The following is a 20,349-nucleotide window of genomic DNA, read 5'->3' as shown; positions in this document are numbered from 1 at the left end:
TAACCGATTAAAATATTACTTATCTTCTAAAATGTTTGAAGTTGAAACCCACTCCCCCTACTTTTAACTAAAACGAATAATAATAACTAAACACGAAGAAATAACTTTCTTAAGTATTTATTTACCCAATAAAACTTCCTTGTATTAAAAAAAAAAGCTTTTGCATTTCTTTTATATATATATATTTTAATTCAATGCATTATTAGGAGGTGGATGAACCATACCTTAACTTAAAAGCGCTAGTAGTTGTGTGCAACAATGTATTTGGTTATTTTATTTGTCTTCCCAATTTGTTTAGTATCATACATGGATAGTGGAGATTCGAACTCGTAAATTTATAATTACATATATTAACTAGTTAATATAATCATCTTTTATCATTTCATTTATGAAAAAAAAGTTGGAAGCTTTATTGCATCAATTTTTGCCATGTTTTTATAAATTATGATCACAGTGTTCCATTTCTTACCTTCTTACCCTTCAAAAAGAACAGGAAAAAGAGAGAGAAAAAAGCTTTAAACCTACGCATTAAAAAGGAAAATTGAAAAGAGAATTACATTCTTGCTCTGGAAAGTTGGAAACAACAGAAACTTGGGGACGGGCCGGTCTACCCATTTTATAAAAACCAAATATTGGATAAACCCATCATCTCATCGCCCATTTTGCCGCTATTTTTGGTGCAATTCCACCTCTATCCTTTCTCCCTGGTTCCATGTCTAGAGGAACAGACCGTCTGGTGAAGAATTTGAAGAAATTTGCGGACTTTCAGTACAAGCTCTTCACAACTCGGTATGGGCAGCAGGTCATTGACATACTCGAGTTTCCATTTAAGGTGGTTTTATCCCCTTTCACGCTTGCCTTCGACATTGCCGGCTCAGCTCCTCGTGGCTTCGGCGTTCCCGAGCTCATCTCCAAGCTCTCATATGCCTCAATCTTTGTAAGTTTTTTAAGTGCAGAGTTTGGTTTCTTGAATGTGAGTTATTTGCTAATAATTACAAGAAATTTAGAGAATTTTGTGTTTTGGGCGAGAGTGTGATTCTGAAAGTGGACTGGTTTTGCTTAAGGTTTAAGCTGGCTCTGTATGTTTGCAATGTGCTCAGTTATGAAGATTAGTTTTATGCAGTATAGTATTGAGTCTTTGGTGGCACAGAACTGGAGTATTTACCATTACAGATGATTGGAGGAATCGAATAGTAACTGATTCCCCACAGATCCGAGGTAGTAATTTTTCAGTGGCAGGAGTGAAGGAATGATCCTCTGAATATTGTTGAAGTCGCTGTGGCTGGCAGCTGAAGGCGAGCTCAAAGATAAACTGGTGTGCGACTGCTGGGAGTGTTTGTTGAACTTGGGCGTACCACTCACATTCATGACGCCTCAACATGTGGGGAGAGAAACAACTACAAGTTTGCGTATGATAAGCTAAAATTGATAATGGGGTGCGTCAAAGAACCTGACTTGGAGAAGAATCATAGTGAACATGAAGAAATTTTTCAATCATCATGTCGAGGATAAAATCTACATCTAATTGTGTGTTTTTTCCTTCCATGAAAGATCAGATTTGAACCCAATGTCCCATCAGATAGGTGGTGTTGATGTTGACATGATAGTAGGTTCTATATAAAGAAAGATGTGTATTCTTTCATTTTCTCAATGAAAGCCGGTTCTTTCATCTAAAACGATGGTTTCAACTGTTTCCTGAGCTAATGCACAATGCTTAGGCTTTGTAATGGACTGTGAAACACTGTAACCACATTTTGTTTCTTGGATGACTATAACTTTAAGGTGCTTCTTAGATAAATACAATAAGCAACAATCGGTATTCTGTCATCAAGTCTGTAGGCCCAATCAACATAACAAAATTTTAATATGGAGAGTTTCAATCGAGTCGTGGCGTCATAGTCAATTGTCCTCTTGAGGTATCCTAGTACTCTCTTCAGAGTTTTCTCTATGAAAGTCTGGTTTCGTTATAAAAATGGGATTGAGCCATGTATTTGTCAGGTATTGAAGGGCTCTTTTGATGTTGCCGCAGCAATAGCATTACTTGGAGGTTTACTGGACTTAAGGGACACCATTTTTGTAGTGGAGATGGGAGATGGGCATGGTTTTGCTTGATCCATATTTTCCCTGTGTTAAAGATCTTGAACATATGTTGCCTAAGACAAGGAACAGCCTTGTAGGTTTTTGATGTATTGTGGCGATTCCTTTTATAGAAGTCGAGGTGGTGGCCAATAGATTGAGATGTAAAACCTGTAATTTGTCGATCAATTATTTGGGAATGCCTTGAGGTGATAGCCCTAAAAGATTGGAGTTTTGGGTTCCCGTTGAGAAAAAAAAATGTATTATAAACTGAAAAAAGGGAAACATTTTTGCCTCTTTAAATGTGGAAGATCGATTCTTTGCCCGGTGGTCCTTGCAAATTTACCTACCTATCTCATGTGCTAGCTGTCTTGTTTTTACTGTTAATCTCTCTCTCTTTTTTTTTTTTTTTAATTTTCCATGAGGTCTAAAAATTTGGAGGTGGTAGGTTTAGTTGTCTACCATCTAATTTCGTTTGGTCATTTGGATAATTCTTGTAAACCAGTCATGAACTTGCCTCTGCTTCCTTAATTGGTTGGTATTATAGGTTTTACGATAATCCTTTCGAAATTGTTGTTTCTCACCTTGGTTATTGCAGGCTATTGCTACTTTTGGGACTTATGATATTGCGCTAGATTTGGGAAAGAAAGTTATATGTCAGAGGTGCCTTCTTTTACCATCTTGAATCTTTTTTCCTGGTGAACATTGGGTATAACTATTTGTTTCACTTCAAAATCAACTATTTGCTTGATTTACCTTTAAAATTAATATACCAATTTGTGTAATCAATATGATGATGCACAAAACCTAATATGATGCTGCACAAGATCTAACTCAATGCACAAAATCTAACATCATCCCTGATTTTTTATTATCAAAATCTGGAACTCTTTCTTGTTATCTTTTTTTTTTTTTTTTTGTTCTCTACTTTGTGCTGCCAATCACGCTAGTTTGTCATAAAAAAGGAAAAGTAAAAAAGAGTTTTGAACATTTTCTGAAAGCTTGCTTAGTTGCTTCGTAGCTTATTTTTCCAACTGGTTGTAAGTTGTTCTCTAACTCAATGCTTAGTATGCACATTAAATGTACAACTAGTGTTCATATTTCTACGTTTTGTGTTTGGTTGTACTTTTCAGTTCCATGTCTGGTATTTCTTAGATAGTTTGGTCTTTAAATTGCAGGAACTGTCAAACTTGCAATGGGTGGCAAGCGATGCGGTGTACCAAGTGTAGAGGGTCAGGAATGGTGAACTACCAAGTTAAAAACTATGCGTTGAAAAGGTTACCTAACTTCCTATTAATATTTCTTTCCATTGCGGGCACATAAATCATTTTCATGAAAAAGAGTGGCATGGACTATTACCTTGGTCCAGAGTAATGGAGAAGCCTGGATACTGCTAGTAATCATAGATTTCTTCAGTTATCAATGGAAATAATGTTTGGAGGATAGATCTCCTCAAAAGTGAGATTAAATATCTCACCTCACCAACACTAACGGATAGCATACTATTGACGGCCATCCTCCAAACCATTAGCTACACAGGTTGTTGTGGCAGCTGGAGAATAGTGGTGGGCTTCAAATAGTTCCCTGTTGCATATTCTCACTAATAGAGCAACTAATTTGACAAGGGTCTCGTTGAATTTATTTGGAAAAAGTGAACCACTAAGATGTCTAGTTTTTTCCTGTAAAATTTATCTAAGGAGAAATTCCCTCCAGTTGTTGCTGCCTTTGTACAAGAAGTTTTGAGGCCCAAAACCATTTGGTTCTTTGTTTTGTTTGGTTCTTTGTTAATTAACTCTTATTTTTTTATAATTTTTATCGCACCTTCTCCTGAAACTGCAACAAATGATATGATCAAGGAAAGATTTCTGTGCTTTTGTTTGTTATAGCAGATCTCCTATCTGTGTGGCTTGGATGGATAGGATGTGGATCACTTATTCCTGCACCCTTTCGCTGATTTCCCATAGGGAAAATTGTTTTATTAAGGATGAATAAACCACCACCTAACTCAACCCAAAAGCTAATGAATTGGGTAAATTTAATTCATATATTAGATATCTAACACTTTCCTTCACTTGTGGGCTTGGATAATTGCACGGGCCCAACAAGTGGAAATCATTATAAATGTGGAGGAAACAATAATGTAGAGGTTCAAACACAGGATCTCCTACTTTGATACCATATTAAGGATGAATAAACCACCACTCAACCCAAAAGTTTAAGTTAATGGGCCCGGTAAATTTAATTCATATTGGTTATCTACCGTTAGAATCTCTTGGTCAAACTTTAATATAATTTATAACTTTTTATTGGATAAGTTTGGTTGCTTGAGGAGGAACTAGATCAAGAAAGCGATTGCATAGATTTGCTTCATGCATTTGACAACTCACATACCTCAATATACTTCTCTTTCTACCTTTTTTTTTGGTTGAGTTACATCAATACATATATTAAATCTTTCTGCAGTGGAGAGAGGGCAACACCAGAAAGTATTGCAGATGCCATTGCAGATAATCGGGCCGAGTTGGTTCACCTTCCTTCCACCTTGGATCTTCATACACCATTGCCATCCAAAGACTGCCCAACATGTGATGGAACGGTGAGGATAGTATCTCCATATTCCAAGCACCGCAAGCATAGTAGACATTCAAATAATATATATAAGAAAACCAGTAGTATTTCTATTACCTAATTATCATTTCGACGTTGGTTTTTTCATCCTTCAAAATTTTGCTGCTTGCAGATGTTCTAATATGCATGTGATTTTTGCTTTATATGCACATGCTTATCCAAATTTTTTCATTAAAATGTAATGAGGGGGATGAGCATTCCAATTTTCAACTTTTTTACAACCTATTGGTAACTGTTGGTAACGTACCTGGCTAAATTGTGGTTGAACTACATAATCTGAACATAACATGCGTGTGATACAATACTTTTTAAAATTCTTTTGGCTTGGATGAAATTATTGAGAAGAAAAGCAAGCAACATTTGGCTTAGACTTGCCAACTTTTGCCAACAAGAATGTTATTATTCTGTATATATATATTGCAGGGAGTAATGAGCTGCCCTGAATGCAAGAATAAATTACAAGTGAGAATCTCAGCAGATGATGTAAGTTTCATGAATATTTTAAACCATGAAAGTACATTATACTTTATACATGTTGAAACTGTAACTACTTTTTGATGTCTAGTAAAAGGCAGCACGAACGAAACTAAAAGCACATGTCTTTTAGATCAAAAGCTATTTACTTTTTCATTTCTTTTACGATTCAATAGGAAAACTAATGAAACTAACAGTTTTTGTACTTTGTGTTTTGGAGGCTTAGAAAAAGTAGTCATCTCATAACTCCAATTTCTTATTCAATGCTAAAAACTAGCACAGTGGAAAAGCACGTCTTTATCTTTTAGTTTACAAAATACAAAGTTTAAAATGGAGTCCTTATTCTGTTGTTCCTTTTATGCAGATCATGGAGCCTCCTTGGAAAGCTTATAATGTTTTAAGAAAGATGGAATATCCTTATGAGGTTAGTATGTACTCTACCCCTCTACGGTTATGATTTCTAAGCAAGAATAGTTATTCCGCTGCTGTCATCCATCTGAATAACCATGCACTAAAAGCCATAACTGCATCTACTCTTACCGAAATACTGTCACATCACATGCTTATGCCAAGGACTAATTGTGAACTAAAGGTTCCAACTTCGTGTGAGATGGACCTCACACCAAACAAATCTGGCTGATAGAGGTGCACAATAGTTTGCTGAGAACAAACAATCATTGGACTATGTCTGATCCAGTGGAGGTTTCATAAAAATTGGATATGTCCAAGAGCCAAAAAACTATACAGGGGAGAGAGGCAGTTATTTACTTACTGCAAAGAAGGGGAATTGTGAGGTTTTTAAGGAACTGGACTTGCTTGGTTGAAATTCCTTTTGCACAAATGAGTAAGTACGAGGGCTGAATACAAGCTTTGGAATCAAATGAAAATGGAGGAAATAAGGGGAAACTCAAAGCTAGAGAAAGAAGGGACCTAGCTGCTATTACTAAGCTAGAATTCCAACCCTTGGATGGAAGAAAAGTTTTATCCTTGCCTTTAATCATCCTGAACTTCCTCAAATAACACCAAAATAGGGACGAACACCCCTTAAACCAAAGGGATTAGTGCTAGGAAACAAGAAATGTGGAGAGAGAGAGGCACTTATCGGCTGCCTAGGGAAGAATGAGGGTTTCTGGGGCGAAGACTTATTACTCAAGGTAATATTTATGGAAAGGACTATTTTATTCCTTCAAACATAAAGGAACACGTACTCAAGTAGGAGTAGTCTTGGTAAGTAAATCATGACCAATGTCTGACTTGGCGAAAATTTTACTGAAACATGTATGTTTATAAAATTATCAAAGCATGCTAACCTGGGAAACAGTTCACAACATTGGATGTTAAAGTTAATAGCTTTGTTTTCATTCTCACGGTTTATATTTTGGTCATGGCTTTGGTATTTCAGCATTTAGTTCAGAGTATGAAGGACCCCAGCATTGCCACGTTTTGGTTAATAACTTTCCCCCAAATTGTTGGGGGATTCAACTTTGACGATGATGTTAAGCAAAAGATTTGGTGGCAGTACAAGGTTCGAACCAATTTGCTCACTTGCCTACTGTTCTATCATTCACTTCAATTATTCATTTTAATGTGGTGTCTCTTATTTTCAATTACAATTACCTTTGCCCGTTGACCTTACATAGAAACTAAACCAAAATATTTACTTTTCAGTGTATTACCTCTATGAGGTGTTTTCCCCCTCACTATTGTCTTAGATAATCATTTTTGTTCACTTGCTTATATAGGCTTGACAGTTTTATATTTGACGCCATATTGTAACCAACTTGTTCATCTGAAAATTGCCAATATCACCCATTAATAGCTGTTATTGTTTGTGGTTGTATTTAGGAATCCATGCGATATGATCAACTCAGAGATGCTGTCGCGAAGAGGCAACCTGGATGGGAGTACTTGCAGGAAGTAAGAACAACTTTACATTTAGATATTAGCATATGTGATTTCTTAAATCAATGACATGCTCTGGAAGTGGGATCACATACTGCTTCTAAAGTTCTAGAGACTAGCTGTTATACGTTTCGAACTTTGTTCTCCTGTCTTTTGAGCATCAGATGGTGATTAATAACATATTTTCCATATTTTTCCGTACTACTACAGTTGCAGTATTGTATAATATAGGGTATTGATCTAAGTAATCTCAAATCCAGGGGGAAAACATTCTTGGAACAATTATCTGAAATCTTTAATTGCTTAACGAAATGGCATAATATATGTTGATAACTTATTTTTTGTACTTGTTACTATTTTTACGTATGCACCAGTTGATTATTATTCATAAAATATATGTATTATAAGCAAACTTTTTAATTGCCATGAAAACAAATATTGTCTCCCTTCTGCTTTCCCATCAAATATGTTTGAATTGTACTTTGTCTCCTCGGAAGATGGTTCACATCTAATTTGATCGTTGATATCTGGAATTCATAATAGGCCTTGATCTCCATAGACCCTGTTCGAGCCAGGGATGATCCTGTGGTTGTGAAAAACATCCCTTACTACAAGGCCAAGAAGGTACTGGAGGCAGAAGTGATGAAGCTGGATCCTCCACCACGACCAGAAAATTGGGGTGTAAGTCTGAACTGTCTCCATAATTGGCACACTTTATAATTTACATTCACATTTACAGACTCGAATCTGTATTAGAAAAAAGGAAGTATTTTTTTGAATGGAAAATCCAGTGTTCAACAATATGAGCCACCTATAAACTAACTAGATATACAAAAAAGGGCTCCAGTACAAAAGAATGAGGGCATAGAGGATAGTTACAAAGTTCCTTAGAAAAGGAACTATTAGAAAGAAGGATGTAATGAAATAGGGAGAGGATGAGATATCCTTAGTTGGGGAAAAGAAAAAAAAAATACAGAAAGGAACTCCCATACAAATCTATATGAGAAAAGAAGAAACAAACCTATAGATATAACCTTATACATTAAAATTACATAACTTCTATTGCAAAGTAACTTAAGATCTTTGAACCAATGATAAAAGTTCTCTTGTTTCCCTACTTTATGTGCACATCTATTTCTTTTCAGAAAAAAAGTTTTGTTATCTCTGGTTCAAATGATTGTAATTGTTAAGAACTTTTAATTCCATTTGGTAAGTTTCCTACCTTATAGTCATAATTCTTTGCCTTAGTAGTGAGCAGTCATTTACGCTCTTCTTATCACGCCATTTTTTTTTCTTTTTGGTAGTAGCTGCATTATAGTTGGCTGGATGAATAAGTAATCGTTTTAAGGATTGAACATAACTTACCTTGGCATCAGAAATTTTGAAGATAAGGAGATGCTCTCTCCATGATCTATAGACTTTTGCGGTCATGCTAACTGTGGTATATTGGCAGGAGTTGAACCTTCCACTGAATTCATCTTCTTGGAGTCAGGATGATCTTAAAGACCCAGGAAAATTTTATGAAATGACTGTTCTTCTAAATGCCCAAAGAGAAATTGCTGACAAAATCTTGGATGCGCAGTGGGAAACTAAATGGCGGCAGGAAAAGGTTATCCGTTAGAATGAGTAACTGGTTTTTAGTTCTCAGTTATCAAGTCATCAAATTACCTTTAACCCTAAAAGCTTAAGCAGATAGATCGCAGTACATTTAATCTTTTATTCTTATTATTCTTCGTTACAGATGGGCAAATTCAAAAGCTTAAGTTGATAGGTTACAATAATTTAATCTTGTTATCATTTCATCGTTTCTTCATCTGTTTATCTATTGAAGTGTTTTGGAAGAAACCAAACAAAGGAATATGGAATGAAGTTCGTTATAAGTGATAACTAATAACTTCACATGTTTGACAACACGATAACGGAACTTGTTTGTCACTGGTATTTACCCGTGCTTTTCATAATAAGACTGACAATATTCGTACTTGTTGCTGAAAATTGTCAGTCTACCGTGGATTGACTTTTGTTATAAAATGTTCATGTCAGTTGAACGAGTTGCTGGAGGAGAAGCTGCAGCCTTACCTTAAGAGTGCCAACAGCAATATCCTTACAGCACCAATTGTGTTAAAGTCAGAGAGCCAAGATCAGAAGGTTTACTCTTTCTTTCTCCATTATTGGGATATCATCTCTACCATCTCTACCTATAGTACTTAAAATTTTCTTTTAGTTTGAAATATGGGATATCATAAGTTGCCATTAGACATCATCAACAACTGTGTACTTACATGAAGCTCCCAACTTGTAGCTTTTAGTGTGAGTAATGGGACTAATTTCCTTTCGTTTGCTTCCTGATAGACCCCTGATTGTTAGAAGTGCATAAGAGAGAGAGTGAAGCAGGGGTCGGCTCAGTGCGGGTTGTGAGTCATAAATATGTTGGCCTAGGGTATATAGTTAGTTATATCATGGATATGCGCTGGGCGGGAAAGGAGGTATACGTTTTGGTTTTTAGTTTTTGGTCGTGCACTTGGGTGAGTCCGGAGAGGTAGGGAGTTCTCGTATCGCCCTCAACTTCTACCATCCATGTTAATAAATGAGTAGTTGGCTATAATTTTGTGAATTGAATTCTTAGTACCTTTTAAGAAAAACTTCTGTTTGAGTGATTTAATTCTGTAATGCACAACATGAATTAAAGACGTTTTTAGAATTTAGTCCCCGACAATGGCTCAACTATGAGAGTGAATAGCTATGATTTGAGTTGGTTTACAATTATTTCACCATCCTTTTATTTGTGTGTATTTTCACTGTATGAAGCTGCTGTTGCGCAGCACAGTTAACTGTCCTTTAATGTGTTGAAAATTGTTTCAGAGAAATCGACGACGACGATTTTGGTTCTTTTGACGACGTGCTATCTGGGCATCCCAGAGTGCAAAGTTCTCGGTGACATTCTTTCTCAAGGTACCTTGTCTCCTCCTTTCTTTGAGTTATATTTCATCGTTGAAAGCAGCTGGAACGTGCACTCGAAACTTGACCGTACTGTATCTATGCCCCCGCCCCGGAAAAGAAAGAAAAAAAGAAGAAACGGAAGATAGAAATGGTGTTGAAAATCATTCATGAGACTAGTGTGGTTTTGGTACACTTAGATTGCCCCACTAGAACCTCTTATTTTTGACCAGTTAGCTTCTGAATTTGCTCAAATTCTTGCTGTCTTAAGAGGTGGTGTAGCTTCTTTTTAGATGATTCTATTTCTACTGTCCTTTTTATGTGTTATGGCTAATGATATTAGTGTGTCATAATATAAAACTCTTCTATTCGCTTAACTGATTAAGACAGATTATTGACTTAGAAGGATGAAGTTTCGAAGATTTAATATGTTGATGGAACTATTCAACCTCTCAAAAAGTTCTCACTGAAAATACTCAACCTCATAAAACAACTTGGACAATAACGTATGGTTGATCGGAGGCATAATTCACCGTTTTATTTTATTTTGTTTATTTATTATTATTACTATGCGGGTGTAACTCAATCGGGTCAGTTTGATTTGGTTCGATTTCTTACCCTCCTAATTTTGTCACTGTATGGCAAAGATGAAATGAGATCTTGGAATTATATTTGAGTTCGTTTTGTTTTAAATTTGAATATCATAATTTTGAAAGAATGCCATTTAAATTATTAGATATCTTATTTTCTTCATAAAACAACATTTTCTTTTGTACAGTAAAGTAAGCAACTAATTCATTCAGTACATTATGATATTTTGAAATTACAATTTTGGTAAGTCGAATTTTTTCATTTCTATTTAGGGTAATTATCATGGGTGAAAAAATTGGTTCCACACTTACAAATTTGTCAACTTTTTCTTGATAGATATATCATTTTTGGTGTACTAATTATAAAGCATATCTAGAACCTATCACTAATATATATATATATATTACTGATATATGTATATTACTGATGTTGGATGTACAAGTTGTAACATTTTTGCATTATATTTTATCATGTCACATCACTTTCTCGATCAACAAAAAAGAAGAAAAAAAGATGATTAAATTAATAAATGTATTAACTGAAGGCATAATTAAAGAAATGAAGGTTTGGGTTTGGTGGCAGTCAATGTCTGTTGCATGTGAAGCTTTGGCGTGGAAAGTTTTTGTTACTCGAGTTAGAAATTTTTGAAGTAAACGTTGGACTTTCAAAGTGCTAGAGAAAAGTGAGATTTGAAAAAATTTATTCACATATACGTTCTTTTATCAATTCTTTTAGGTTTAATTTAATTTGCTAATTAGGTTTTCTATAGTTAATTAATTAACTACTTTCTTGTAAGTTTATAAATAGTATCTTTTGGTATTGTAATGGTAGTTTATTGAAATTTCATAGAAAGTGTTGAGAGAATTTCATCTCTTAAACGTGGGGAGTTTCTCTAAATCGAGTGACCACCACAAATATTTTCTTATATAATTATTTTTAGGGTTAAAAAACACATTTGATCCCTATACTTTCATTAAAGTAACGATTTAGTCTCTAAACTTTAATTTGTAACGATTTAATCCTTGTACTTTCACTAAAGTAACAATTTAGTTCATGAACTTTAGCTTGTAATCACTTAGTCTATGTAGTTTAAAATTTGTAACAATTTATTCCCTATCGTAAAAATTTTTTATTAAAATTAAGTGTCAAATTTTATCGTATAACAATTTAATTTTTCTAATTTATAAAAAAATCATTACCAACTTTAAATTACAATGACTAAATTGTTTTATAATAAAATTTAAGGACTAAATTGTTACAAATTTGAAAGTATGGAGACTAAATCATTATAAACTATAGTTCAGGGCTTAAATTGTTAGTTTAGCGAAAGTACATGGACCAAAAGTGTTTGCTAACTTTATTTTTATTTATTTTACTTCTTTAGCTTTATATGTAAGTGTGGAATTCGTACCTCTAACTCCCAGGTAGAAGACATATATTTAATTTAAATTTTAAATCAATTGAGCTAAATTCATGTTAATTTTTTGTATCATTTTGTTTGGTACGACAAATTGAGAGTATGATAGTTTGAATCTCTAACCTTAAAACAAAAATGAGTAAGTGTCAACTACCAAATTATGCTCATATTGGTGTTTGTTACATGATTATTAGAACGTTTAATAAACTTCCCGTCAAAGCGAGCATAACTCAGCACTATTTGGTGTGAGTTCGATCTTTCACTCTAGGTTATACCAAAAAAAAAAAACAATGTAAATCGGATTAAAACAAAACTATAGTTTAAGGCTTTTTGTTTCAAAAATGAAAGAAAAACTAGTATATTTATTAGAAGAGAGAAAATTCAAATACCATATAATAAATAAATGGAAGAGAGAGCCGCATCCGTGGCTGCCGACACATCGCTACAAAAGAAAAAAAAGGTCATTTTTTGACGTGTCACATCTAGGCTCTCGTGATGGCGACACGTGTACAACACATCCAAAGCCCTTCCCTCCGCGTTTTTGTAGATTATGATTGTCGGCCCGATTGGACTATTCCTTCCTTCTCACACCACGTGTCTCTTCACTCTTTTTTAATGCTTTGTACTATTTTCTAACGTTACTTTTTCTTTATTCAAAAAAAAAAAAAAACGTTACTTTTTCTATTTGCCATTTTTTTAAAGAATTCAACAATTGGATGGAGGATCAAATAATTCGCGTTTTGATTGGTATATATTTGAATTGGTCTTGTTGGATTTTCTGTAGGATAGGATACTAACCTCTTGTAACGTCGCAGCGAAATTCATGAAAAACAAGTCACGGTCAGAGATCGATCAAGAACGGAAAAATTTCACGATTCACGATGAAGAATTTTGAGACAATAAAACTTTAAGTTCTTTCTCTGTGTTTTTTCAAGAATCTTTCTCTGGAGTAACTCACACCGCCGCATGACACACACACTGAGACAGTGGAGGAGCAGTTACATAACTGCTGTCCCATTTTCAAATTCAAATTGATTTGAATTTTGTGAATTTCATTAAATTCTACAAGTCTTTTATAATTAAATTTTAGATCAAATTACAAGTTTGGTCCTGAAAATTTTTAGCATTAAAAAATATCAATTTAATCTCCAAACTTTTAATATTATATCTAATAGAAACTTTAAAATATTTTAAATTTTTACGTTGAATAAGTTTTTGAAATTTGAAAAGTGTCTCATGAATCAAAACAAGTATTTATTATATAAAATTAAATATTTAGAGATATATTAGATACAACAGTAAAAGTTGAAAAATCTTTTTAACACTTTTTAAAGTTTAGAAACTCATTAGACGCAACGTTTAAAGTTTAGAAATTATTAGATACGATTCTACAAGTTCAATAACCAAACTCAAAATTTTCCCTAACATTTGAAGAGTAATTATTTTGAAATTTTAATTCTTTTAATTTTTTATCTTAAAAAAATAATTACTTTTGTTATTGATTTTATACAGACACATATTATGTCTTATATATATATATATATACACTCGAACTCATATTATAAATTTATTAATAATTTTTTTAAAAAGTACTGCTAATAACTAAATTGATTACTAAAAAATAAAAATAAGAACTAAATTAAATATTTTAATATTCAAATACCAAAATAAATTAATTCTATTTAAACTTTTTTTTATTTAATAAAAATTTCATCTACATGTCTTAATGTTTTTACAAATGAAAGATTATTTTTTCAATACACCAATCATAACTTTTTTATTTAGACAACAAAAATAACCTTAATTTTTCTAAAAAGAAAAATAATATTTATCGATTGGAAAGTTCCGCAGTTGGCATATAAATACCGTTAATTCAGAAGCTAAGTGGGATCTGATTCTCTCAAATCATAAACATTTTTGGAATAGAATATGTTATCCTTTTTCAAGCAATTATTCTAAAATTTAAAGACTATTCAATAATTATTTTATTTTTAATTTTTAAAAAGTACACATCTATAGATAATTTTCTTGATTTAAAGAACTATCAACAGAGTTTGAAAAAATAAAAAAATAAAAATGCTAGTTGTACAAAAAGAGAAAGAAATCATGTATAAATAAAGAAAGATAAAGAATTGCGTGGAGCTCTCAAATAAATAGGTTTTTTTCTTTTTTTATTAAGCAAAATATAAAGTACTTTCATTACAATTTTTTAAGTACAACCATGCTTAGGTGTGGAGATTTGAATTTTAATTAAATAGTTGTACTTTTCTTTAAATATAGTTGATTAGATTTTTAATTAAATAAGATGAGGTGACTATTCAACATAATTACTAATATTTAGTGAATTGATAGAACTTTAGAGGAAAAGACAATTTCAAAAATATTATTTAGTGAGGAAAAATCTAATTGAGTGACACTATTAAAAAAATGTTAAAAGAGAAGTAAATTAGCAACTTCCATGAGAGTCGGTGGAGTCTTTATTTATTCTTTTATTTATTTACACCAATTTCACCTGAACTAAATTCACGTCGACGAGTTAGTGGAGTCATTTATGACATATTTGATAATATTTATATTTATTATTTCCTATTTCTAACTTTTGAAAACATAAGTATTTGGTAAATGTTTCTATTTTTCGTTTCTCATTTTCAAGAAACATTTCTAAAATCATGTAAAAATTTTGGAAAAATAAAATCAAGTTTCTTTTTCTTTTATTTTCAAAATTTTCCAAAACATAAATAAAAGTATTATTTTATCATTTTTTGAATTATAAGATGCATGATAATAAATATTAAAAAAATGAATATAACACATAAATTTTGAATATTTAATTATAAAAATTAATTTTCACATACAATTTTTATCTTTTCTTTAATTTTAAATTTTAGATAAAAAGAAACACTAAATAGTTACCAAACATGTTTCTGTTTTTTTAATGAACAAGAAATAAGAAATAGTTACCAAATGCAATTATGTTTATCTTAATTGAAAAGGAGAAAATGAGAAATGAGAACGTTATCGAACAAGTTCTTAATTTTTGTTGATTCAATTTTTTTGCAAGCTTAAATTTAAAGATAAAGTATGTACTTAGGTTGTTGTGATTTGTGAAGGAATAATATGCCAATGCCATTAAAAAAAGCACTTTCAGATCCAAAGTAGAATATGAATGAATATTAATGGAAGAATATGTATTACAATAATATTGAAATTTCCACTTTGAAAAGCACTTTCACACTCACTTCTTCTATAAAATATGAAAAATAAGACTAAAAAAAAGTTGGTAGCAAATATCATTTTGAATTCAAATTGTTCAAATCAAAGAGATAGAAAGTACTTCTAGTCAACACAATAATGTGGAAGGAAAAAGAAAAAATTGACTGAATTAATTGTATTTTTGTATGTGGTAGCCTAAGTCTTCAGTCTCATTTAATTTGACAACTACTTGCCCAATTTAAAGATGTGTAATAATAACATTATATTATAAACTTGGGCCCTTAAATAACGTTACACTTTTTTGTTTTTTTTGTTTTTTGCTTGGAATCCCATAGAAAAAAAGAAAATAAACGTGACGTGTTATATTTATTGATTTTTTTATTTTTTATATCGAGTTAATTAAATTTATTTTTAAGGATGTTGGTCCATACCAAAATATTCCTAGACCTAGCTTATCAAAGTTAAATAATAATTTAGCAAGTTTAATCTCCAATCATACTCAAAAAGAAAAAATGTTTAATTTCCGATCTTACTTTTCACTAATTTGATCTAAAGTTCAGATTTTCTTTTTTTTTTTAATAATTTATTTGGATTGGACTAAGAAACCTATATGAGTTATCTTAATGGAGTGATGTCAAAGTGGGTTGTTATGATCAGGGTAAAAGTTTTTTACCCTAAAAACTTAGGTAGAAAATTGACTAAAAATTAATTAATAAATAATTTAGTATTCAACCAACAGAGTATTTAAAATCTAGTTAGAAATACCCGTGAATCTTTAAATAAAAAACAATAAAAAGGTTATCTGTTTTAGCACCATCGTCCATGTTTTTGAAAGTAAGGGTAGAATGAACGATTTTTGAAAAAAAGAAAAATTTAAATATAATTGATTTTTCAAAATCATCATTTAAGTGATACTTTAAAAACTAATTTAAAGTGATTTTAAATTTTACTAAAATCAATTTTTTAATTTTGATTTTAATTTGTCAAACATAATTAATAGGAATAAAAATAATGATGAACTGAATTAGTCTTTGTATTTTTAAATTTATAATAATTTAATCTTTTTGAAGTTTAGTTTTAACATTACCTTAGCAATGCAACTTACTCCTTAAACTCGGAAAGAAAGTTCACTACGAAAAAAAAAGATGATTAGATTCTAAATTTCTTCCATTTTTGGAAGAGTAGTTTCTAAATTTAGAGTGGTCACACCTATTATTTCATTCGAAATATATATAAAAAATCTATATATTTTTAAAACATTATCATCTATTAATCTTTATCTTATTTCATTTAAAAGAAGGTTTTTTGGTACAATAATATGGAGATATGGGGATCGAACATCGAACATCTGACCACGAAGAAACGAGTATATTTTAATAATCACAGAGCTAGATTTACCTTGGTTATTTAAAAGAAGTAAGAACATTTACATTACTCCATATAAATATAAGCTAAATAAATACATAATGATTTCTGTTGATGCTTGGATTTTTGTTTCCCGATTCTCTCCAAAATGGGCACCAAACTTGGTTATCAAGGGATCGAATACCTGCAAAACTGAATAACCCTAAATCGGTTTGACTTCTGCCACATGGGCTCCGATACCTAAGTTAGCTATAAGAGAATCACTAAACAAGCAATAAGCAAGCAGGATACTTGAAGTGTAATTCAGTTTATCTTCAATGAGTGAGTTCCCCTCTATCTATGATTAATCTTCCCCTTAGGGTTTCATGAACTCCAACCCTAGGTCATCTCTAGACAGTCGGGCTTACTGGGTCGAGATTCATGCGGGCCCTTTTATTAGGTTTGAGCTCAAACATCGATTGGTTGACATTAGGATCGGGAGAGAGCTCGAGAACCTTCTCGACCTAAAGCCGAGGAGCTCTCGATGCTGATGTGGGGTTCGACTCTCAAGTGGGCTGGCCCTTGTGCTCTGGGTCGACCCCGGTTGTCGGTGGTAACGATTTTTCCTTCTTCTTTTACGGTCCACTCCCTATTCTCCTATGAACCGTTTTGTTCCCTACAACTGTTTCTAATCTTTTAAGATTTTACTTTTCAATTTAGTCCTTGATCTATTAAAATTCTCAAATTTATTGTTAATGTATTAAAAATACTCAATTAATTAGAACACTTCATACCAAAACTTAATCTTTAACATAAATTAATGTGTCATTAAATTATTATTTTATCAATACATTTGAACATTAAAAAAATGCCAATTAAAGTTTAGAAAAAATTTAAAGGGACCAAATAAATATAAAATTGAAACCATGCAATAGAATCTTCTAAATTCAACAACATGGAACACATACATATACATATACAGAGGAACAAAAATGGGAGAATATTACATTACAAATACAAAACCAAACCAAACCAACACAACACTGGTCATTAATGGCTTAATTTAAATACTATGAAGTGTGATGATTGAAAAGAGAAAAAAAAAAGCAATTATTGGAGTAATTACTCTCAATTTTATTCACAAACCCTAGAAGTAAAAGTAAGAAATTTATTTTAATTTATTTTTCTTCTCAAGTAAATGCAATACCGCCATTAATGACCATACTTAGAACCACAACTGCAAAGGTACCCAACAAAATTGCTGACGGAGACGTGGCTATGGCGGACGATCGCGGTGGTCCTGTTGTTCTGTCATTCGCCGCACCGCTTCCTGACCCACTCGGCGATGGCCCCGGTGATCCTGATGACGACGATCCCGGAGGTAATGGTGGCGACGGAGGCGAACTTGCCGGGCCACTGGACTCCGGCGGCAGTAGCGACGGTACTGGGGAGCCGAATGGTACCGCCGCCGGAGCTGTTGTGGGGGTTATGGCGCCGGCCGGAGATGGTGAAGTTGTCGGAGATTTTGTTCCGGAAGATGGTGAGCCTGCTGGAGATGGGTACGCTGTCGAGGATGGTGAGCCCGCCGGAGATGTTCCGGGGCCGGCAGCGCCACCGGGGAACGGCGAAGGGGGGGACCCCGACGGAGAGTTTGCTCCGGGAGAGCCGTACGGCGAAGTGTGGGACACTGAGGGAGAGCCAGACGACGGAGCTCCTGACGGAGAGTTCGCTCCCGGAATCGACGAAGAGGGAGAACCGGCCGGAGATGGTGTCGTCACCGGAGTTTCAGACCCTGAAGGTGACGGCGAAGTGGGTGTCCCCGACGACGGAGCTCCTGAAGGAGATTTCGCTCCCGGAATCGACGAAGAGGGAGAACCGGCTGGAGCGGGTGTTGTCACCGGAGTTTCAGACCCAGAAGGCGACGGCGAAGTGGGTGTTCCCGACGGCGGAGCTCCTAAAGGAGATTTCGCTCCAGGATACGGCGAACCAGGAGAACCTGCCGGCGTTGGTGTCGTCACCGGGGTTTCAGACCCAGAAGGCGACGGCGAAGTGGGTGTTCCCGACGGCGGAGCTCCTGACGGAGATTTCGCTCCCGGAATCGGCGAAGAGGGAGAACCAGCCGGTGCTGGCGTCGTCACCGGAGTTTCAGACCCAGAAGGCGACGGTGAAGTGGGTGTCCCCGACGGCGGAGCTCCGGACGGAGATTTCGCTCCGGGATACGGCGAACCAGGAGAACCTGCCGGTGTTGGTGTCGTCACCGGCGTTTGAAACCCAGAAGGCGACGGCGAACTGGGCGTCCCCGACGGCGGAGAGCCGGACGGAGATTTGGCTCCGGGATACGGCGAACCAGGAGAACCAGAGGGAGACGGCGAGCCAGAACCAGGTTTCGGAGACTCGGCTCCAGGAGGCGAATGCGACGGCGGCGAAGGAACGACCGGCAGCGGCGACGGAGGAGGCCTTACAGCAAGAACAACGACCACCAATTTCTGGCCCTTCTCACAGCTCCCATCTTTGCCACTAACAAAATAAAAAGGCCCACTCCGATCAAATCTGAACTCCGAATTCCCATCCTTCAATTTCACAATCGGATTCTTCAAATTACACTGCTCATAATCCTCTTTACTCACCACCAACACAGAATCCACCCCCTTCGCATACTTGAACACTAAACCCAAACCCACCAAATCAAAAAATCATCAGCCATGGCAATCAAAATCAAATCAAATCAAATAAAAACTCGAATTCATCTAACAAATTAAGACTCACCCAGAACGTCATTGACATTGAATCTGTTTCTCTGAGCCCAAGAGTTGTAGTCCTGAGAGGGGTTGAGGACCCACCCGTCTTTGCCGCCCACATAGAAGGTGTAAGCTTCACAGAGGGACACAAAACAGGGGACCAGAATGCACAGAGAGAACCACAGAGATTTTGAATTGGGCGACGCCATTGATTGAAGAGGGCAGGAGAGAGAAAATCCGATGGGGTTCTAGAGAGAGAGAAACGGAGGGAATATATAGGGCCGGTGGAGGAGGTGACCGTTGAAGTGTGGAGATTTCGGGAGAAAGCGTGTAGGAGAAAATCAGAGTGTACGGACACTGAAACGACATGTCGGCAAATTAAGAGTGGGCCGTACACGCGGCCTAATCTCAGTGGCTCATCCTTGTGTGAAAATATATATTTAATAGCTTAAAATACTATTTTCTCCCTATTTTAGTCTATAAACTTTCTTTTTCGAGTACAACAATTAGGATAAGAATTTAAACTCGTAACATTTTGATTAGAAATATGTGTCTTAACCATTTTAGTTATGTTCAGTTTGACAGTATATAAACTTTGTTGCTAAACTTTTAAAATGTTAATTTTTTTTTCTTTTAAAAAGAGACAATTTTTGTCCTTATTTTCGAACTTTTTGTACAAATTTTACTTATAATGGAAACTATTTAATATAATTCAATAAAATATTAAATATAATATTATATTAAAATTGTGATAGAAAAATGAGATTATAAATAAAATTAAGGAATCAAAATAGTCATTTCTTTAAACTACATACATTTTAAGAGTAAAATAACGTAAATGAATTAAAATTGAAAATACATGACCATTTTGAAAGCAGACGACCAAAATAAACTAAAAATGAAATAGTATTTTAAGATATTTAGTATTAATCTGGCCACTTTGTTGGAGGTCTTTAAATTTTGATACACGTGGAATTTTTTTCTTTCCTTCTTTGGAAAGTTATTTACTTTATTTATGCTACTAGATTA

At 34.2% G+C, this 20,349-nt stretch overlaps 2 protein-coding genes across 3 annotated transcripts; one reads left to right on the top strand and one right to left on the bottom strand.

Annotated features, from left to right (window-relative positions):
- Nucleotides 1-595: 595 nt before the first annotated feature.
- On the top strand, nt 596-10,394 carry EMB2737 (embryo defective 2737). Of its 2 annotated transcripts, XM_088119996.1 has the most exons (12): nt 596-937; nt 2,675-2,739; nt 3,255-3,353; nt 4,540-4,672; nt 5,128-5,187; nt 5,543-5,602; nt 6,581-6,703; nt 7,024-7,095; nt 7,624-7,761; nt 8,534-8,689; nt 9,124-9,228; nt 9,943-10,394. In XM_088119996.1, the coding sequence occupies exons 1-12, from the start codon at nt 713-715 to the stop codon at nt 9,973-9,975; spliced, it is 1,269 nt and encodes a 422-aa protein (XP_087976122.1). In that variant the 5' UTR covers nt 596-712; the 3' UTR covers nt 9,976-10,394. The 2 variants fall into 2 exon arrangements, with proteins under 2 accessions (XP_087976122.1, XP_022139600.2); XM_022283908.2 differs by lacking the exon at nt 2,675-2,739 and having other exon boundaries at nt 639-937.
- Nucleotides 10,395-17,493: 7,099 nt separating this feature from the next.
- LOC111010515 (uncharacterized) lies at nt 17,494-19,612 on the bottom strand. Its single transcript, XM_022283974.2, has 2 exons — nt 19,349-19,612; nt 17,494-19,247 (listed from the first exon to the last, which is right to left on the bottom strand). The coding sequence occupies exons 1-2, from the start codon at nt 19,527-19,529 to the stop codon at nt 17,773-17,775; spliced, it is 1,656 nt and encodes a 551-aa protein (XP_022139666.2). The 5' UTR covers nt 19,530-19,612; the 3' UTR covers nt 17,494-17,772.
- Between the last annotated feature and the right edge of the window lie 737 nt (nt 19,613-20,349).

The sequence above is a fragment of the Momordica charantia genome (genome assembly GCF_013281855.1).
Source record: "Momordica charantia cultivar OHB3-1 chromosome 11 unlocalized genomic scaffold, Mcharantia_2.0 BLBB01000011.1, whole genome shotgun sequence".
Classification (NCBI taxonomy): Eukaryota; Viridiplantae; Streptophyta; class Magnoliopsida; order Cucurbitales; family Cucurbitaceae; genus Momordica; species Momordica charantia.
Note: the sequence above shows the minus strand (reverse complement) of the source record. Positions and strands in the feature narration are given on the sequence as shown.

Bases quoted from the DNA above. Each gene is read 5' to 3' on its own strand.
- EMB2737 (XM_088119996.1), top strand. From the start codon at position 713: ATGTCTAGAGGAACAGACCGTCTGGTGAAGAATTTGAAGAAATTTGCG. The intron at 4,673-5,127 runs GTGAGGATAGTA...TATATATTGCAG, and splicing joins GCCCAACATGTGATGGAACG to GGAGTAATGAGCTGCCCTGA. The intron at 8,690-9,123 runs GTTATCCGTTAG...TGTTCATGTCAG, and splicing joins CTAAATGGCGGCAGGAAAAG to TTGAACGAGTTGCTGGAGGA.
- LOC111010515 (XM_022283974.2), bottom strand. From the start codon at position 19,529: ATGGCGTCGCCCAATTCAAAATCTCTGTGGTTCTCTCTGTGCATTCTG. The intron at 19,248-19,348 runs GTGAGTCTTAAT...GTTTGGGTTTAG, and splicing joins CAATGTCAATGACGTTCTGG to TGTTCAAGTATGCGAAGGGG.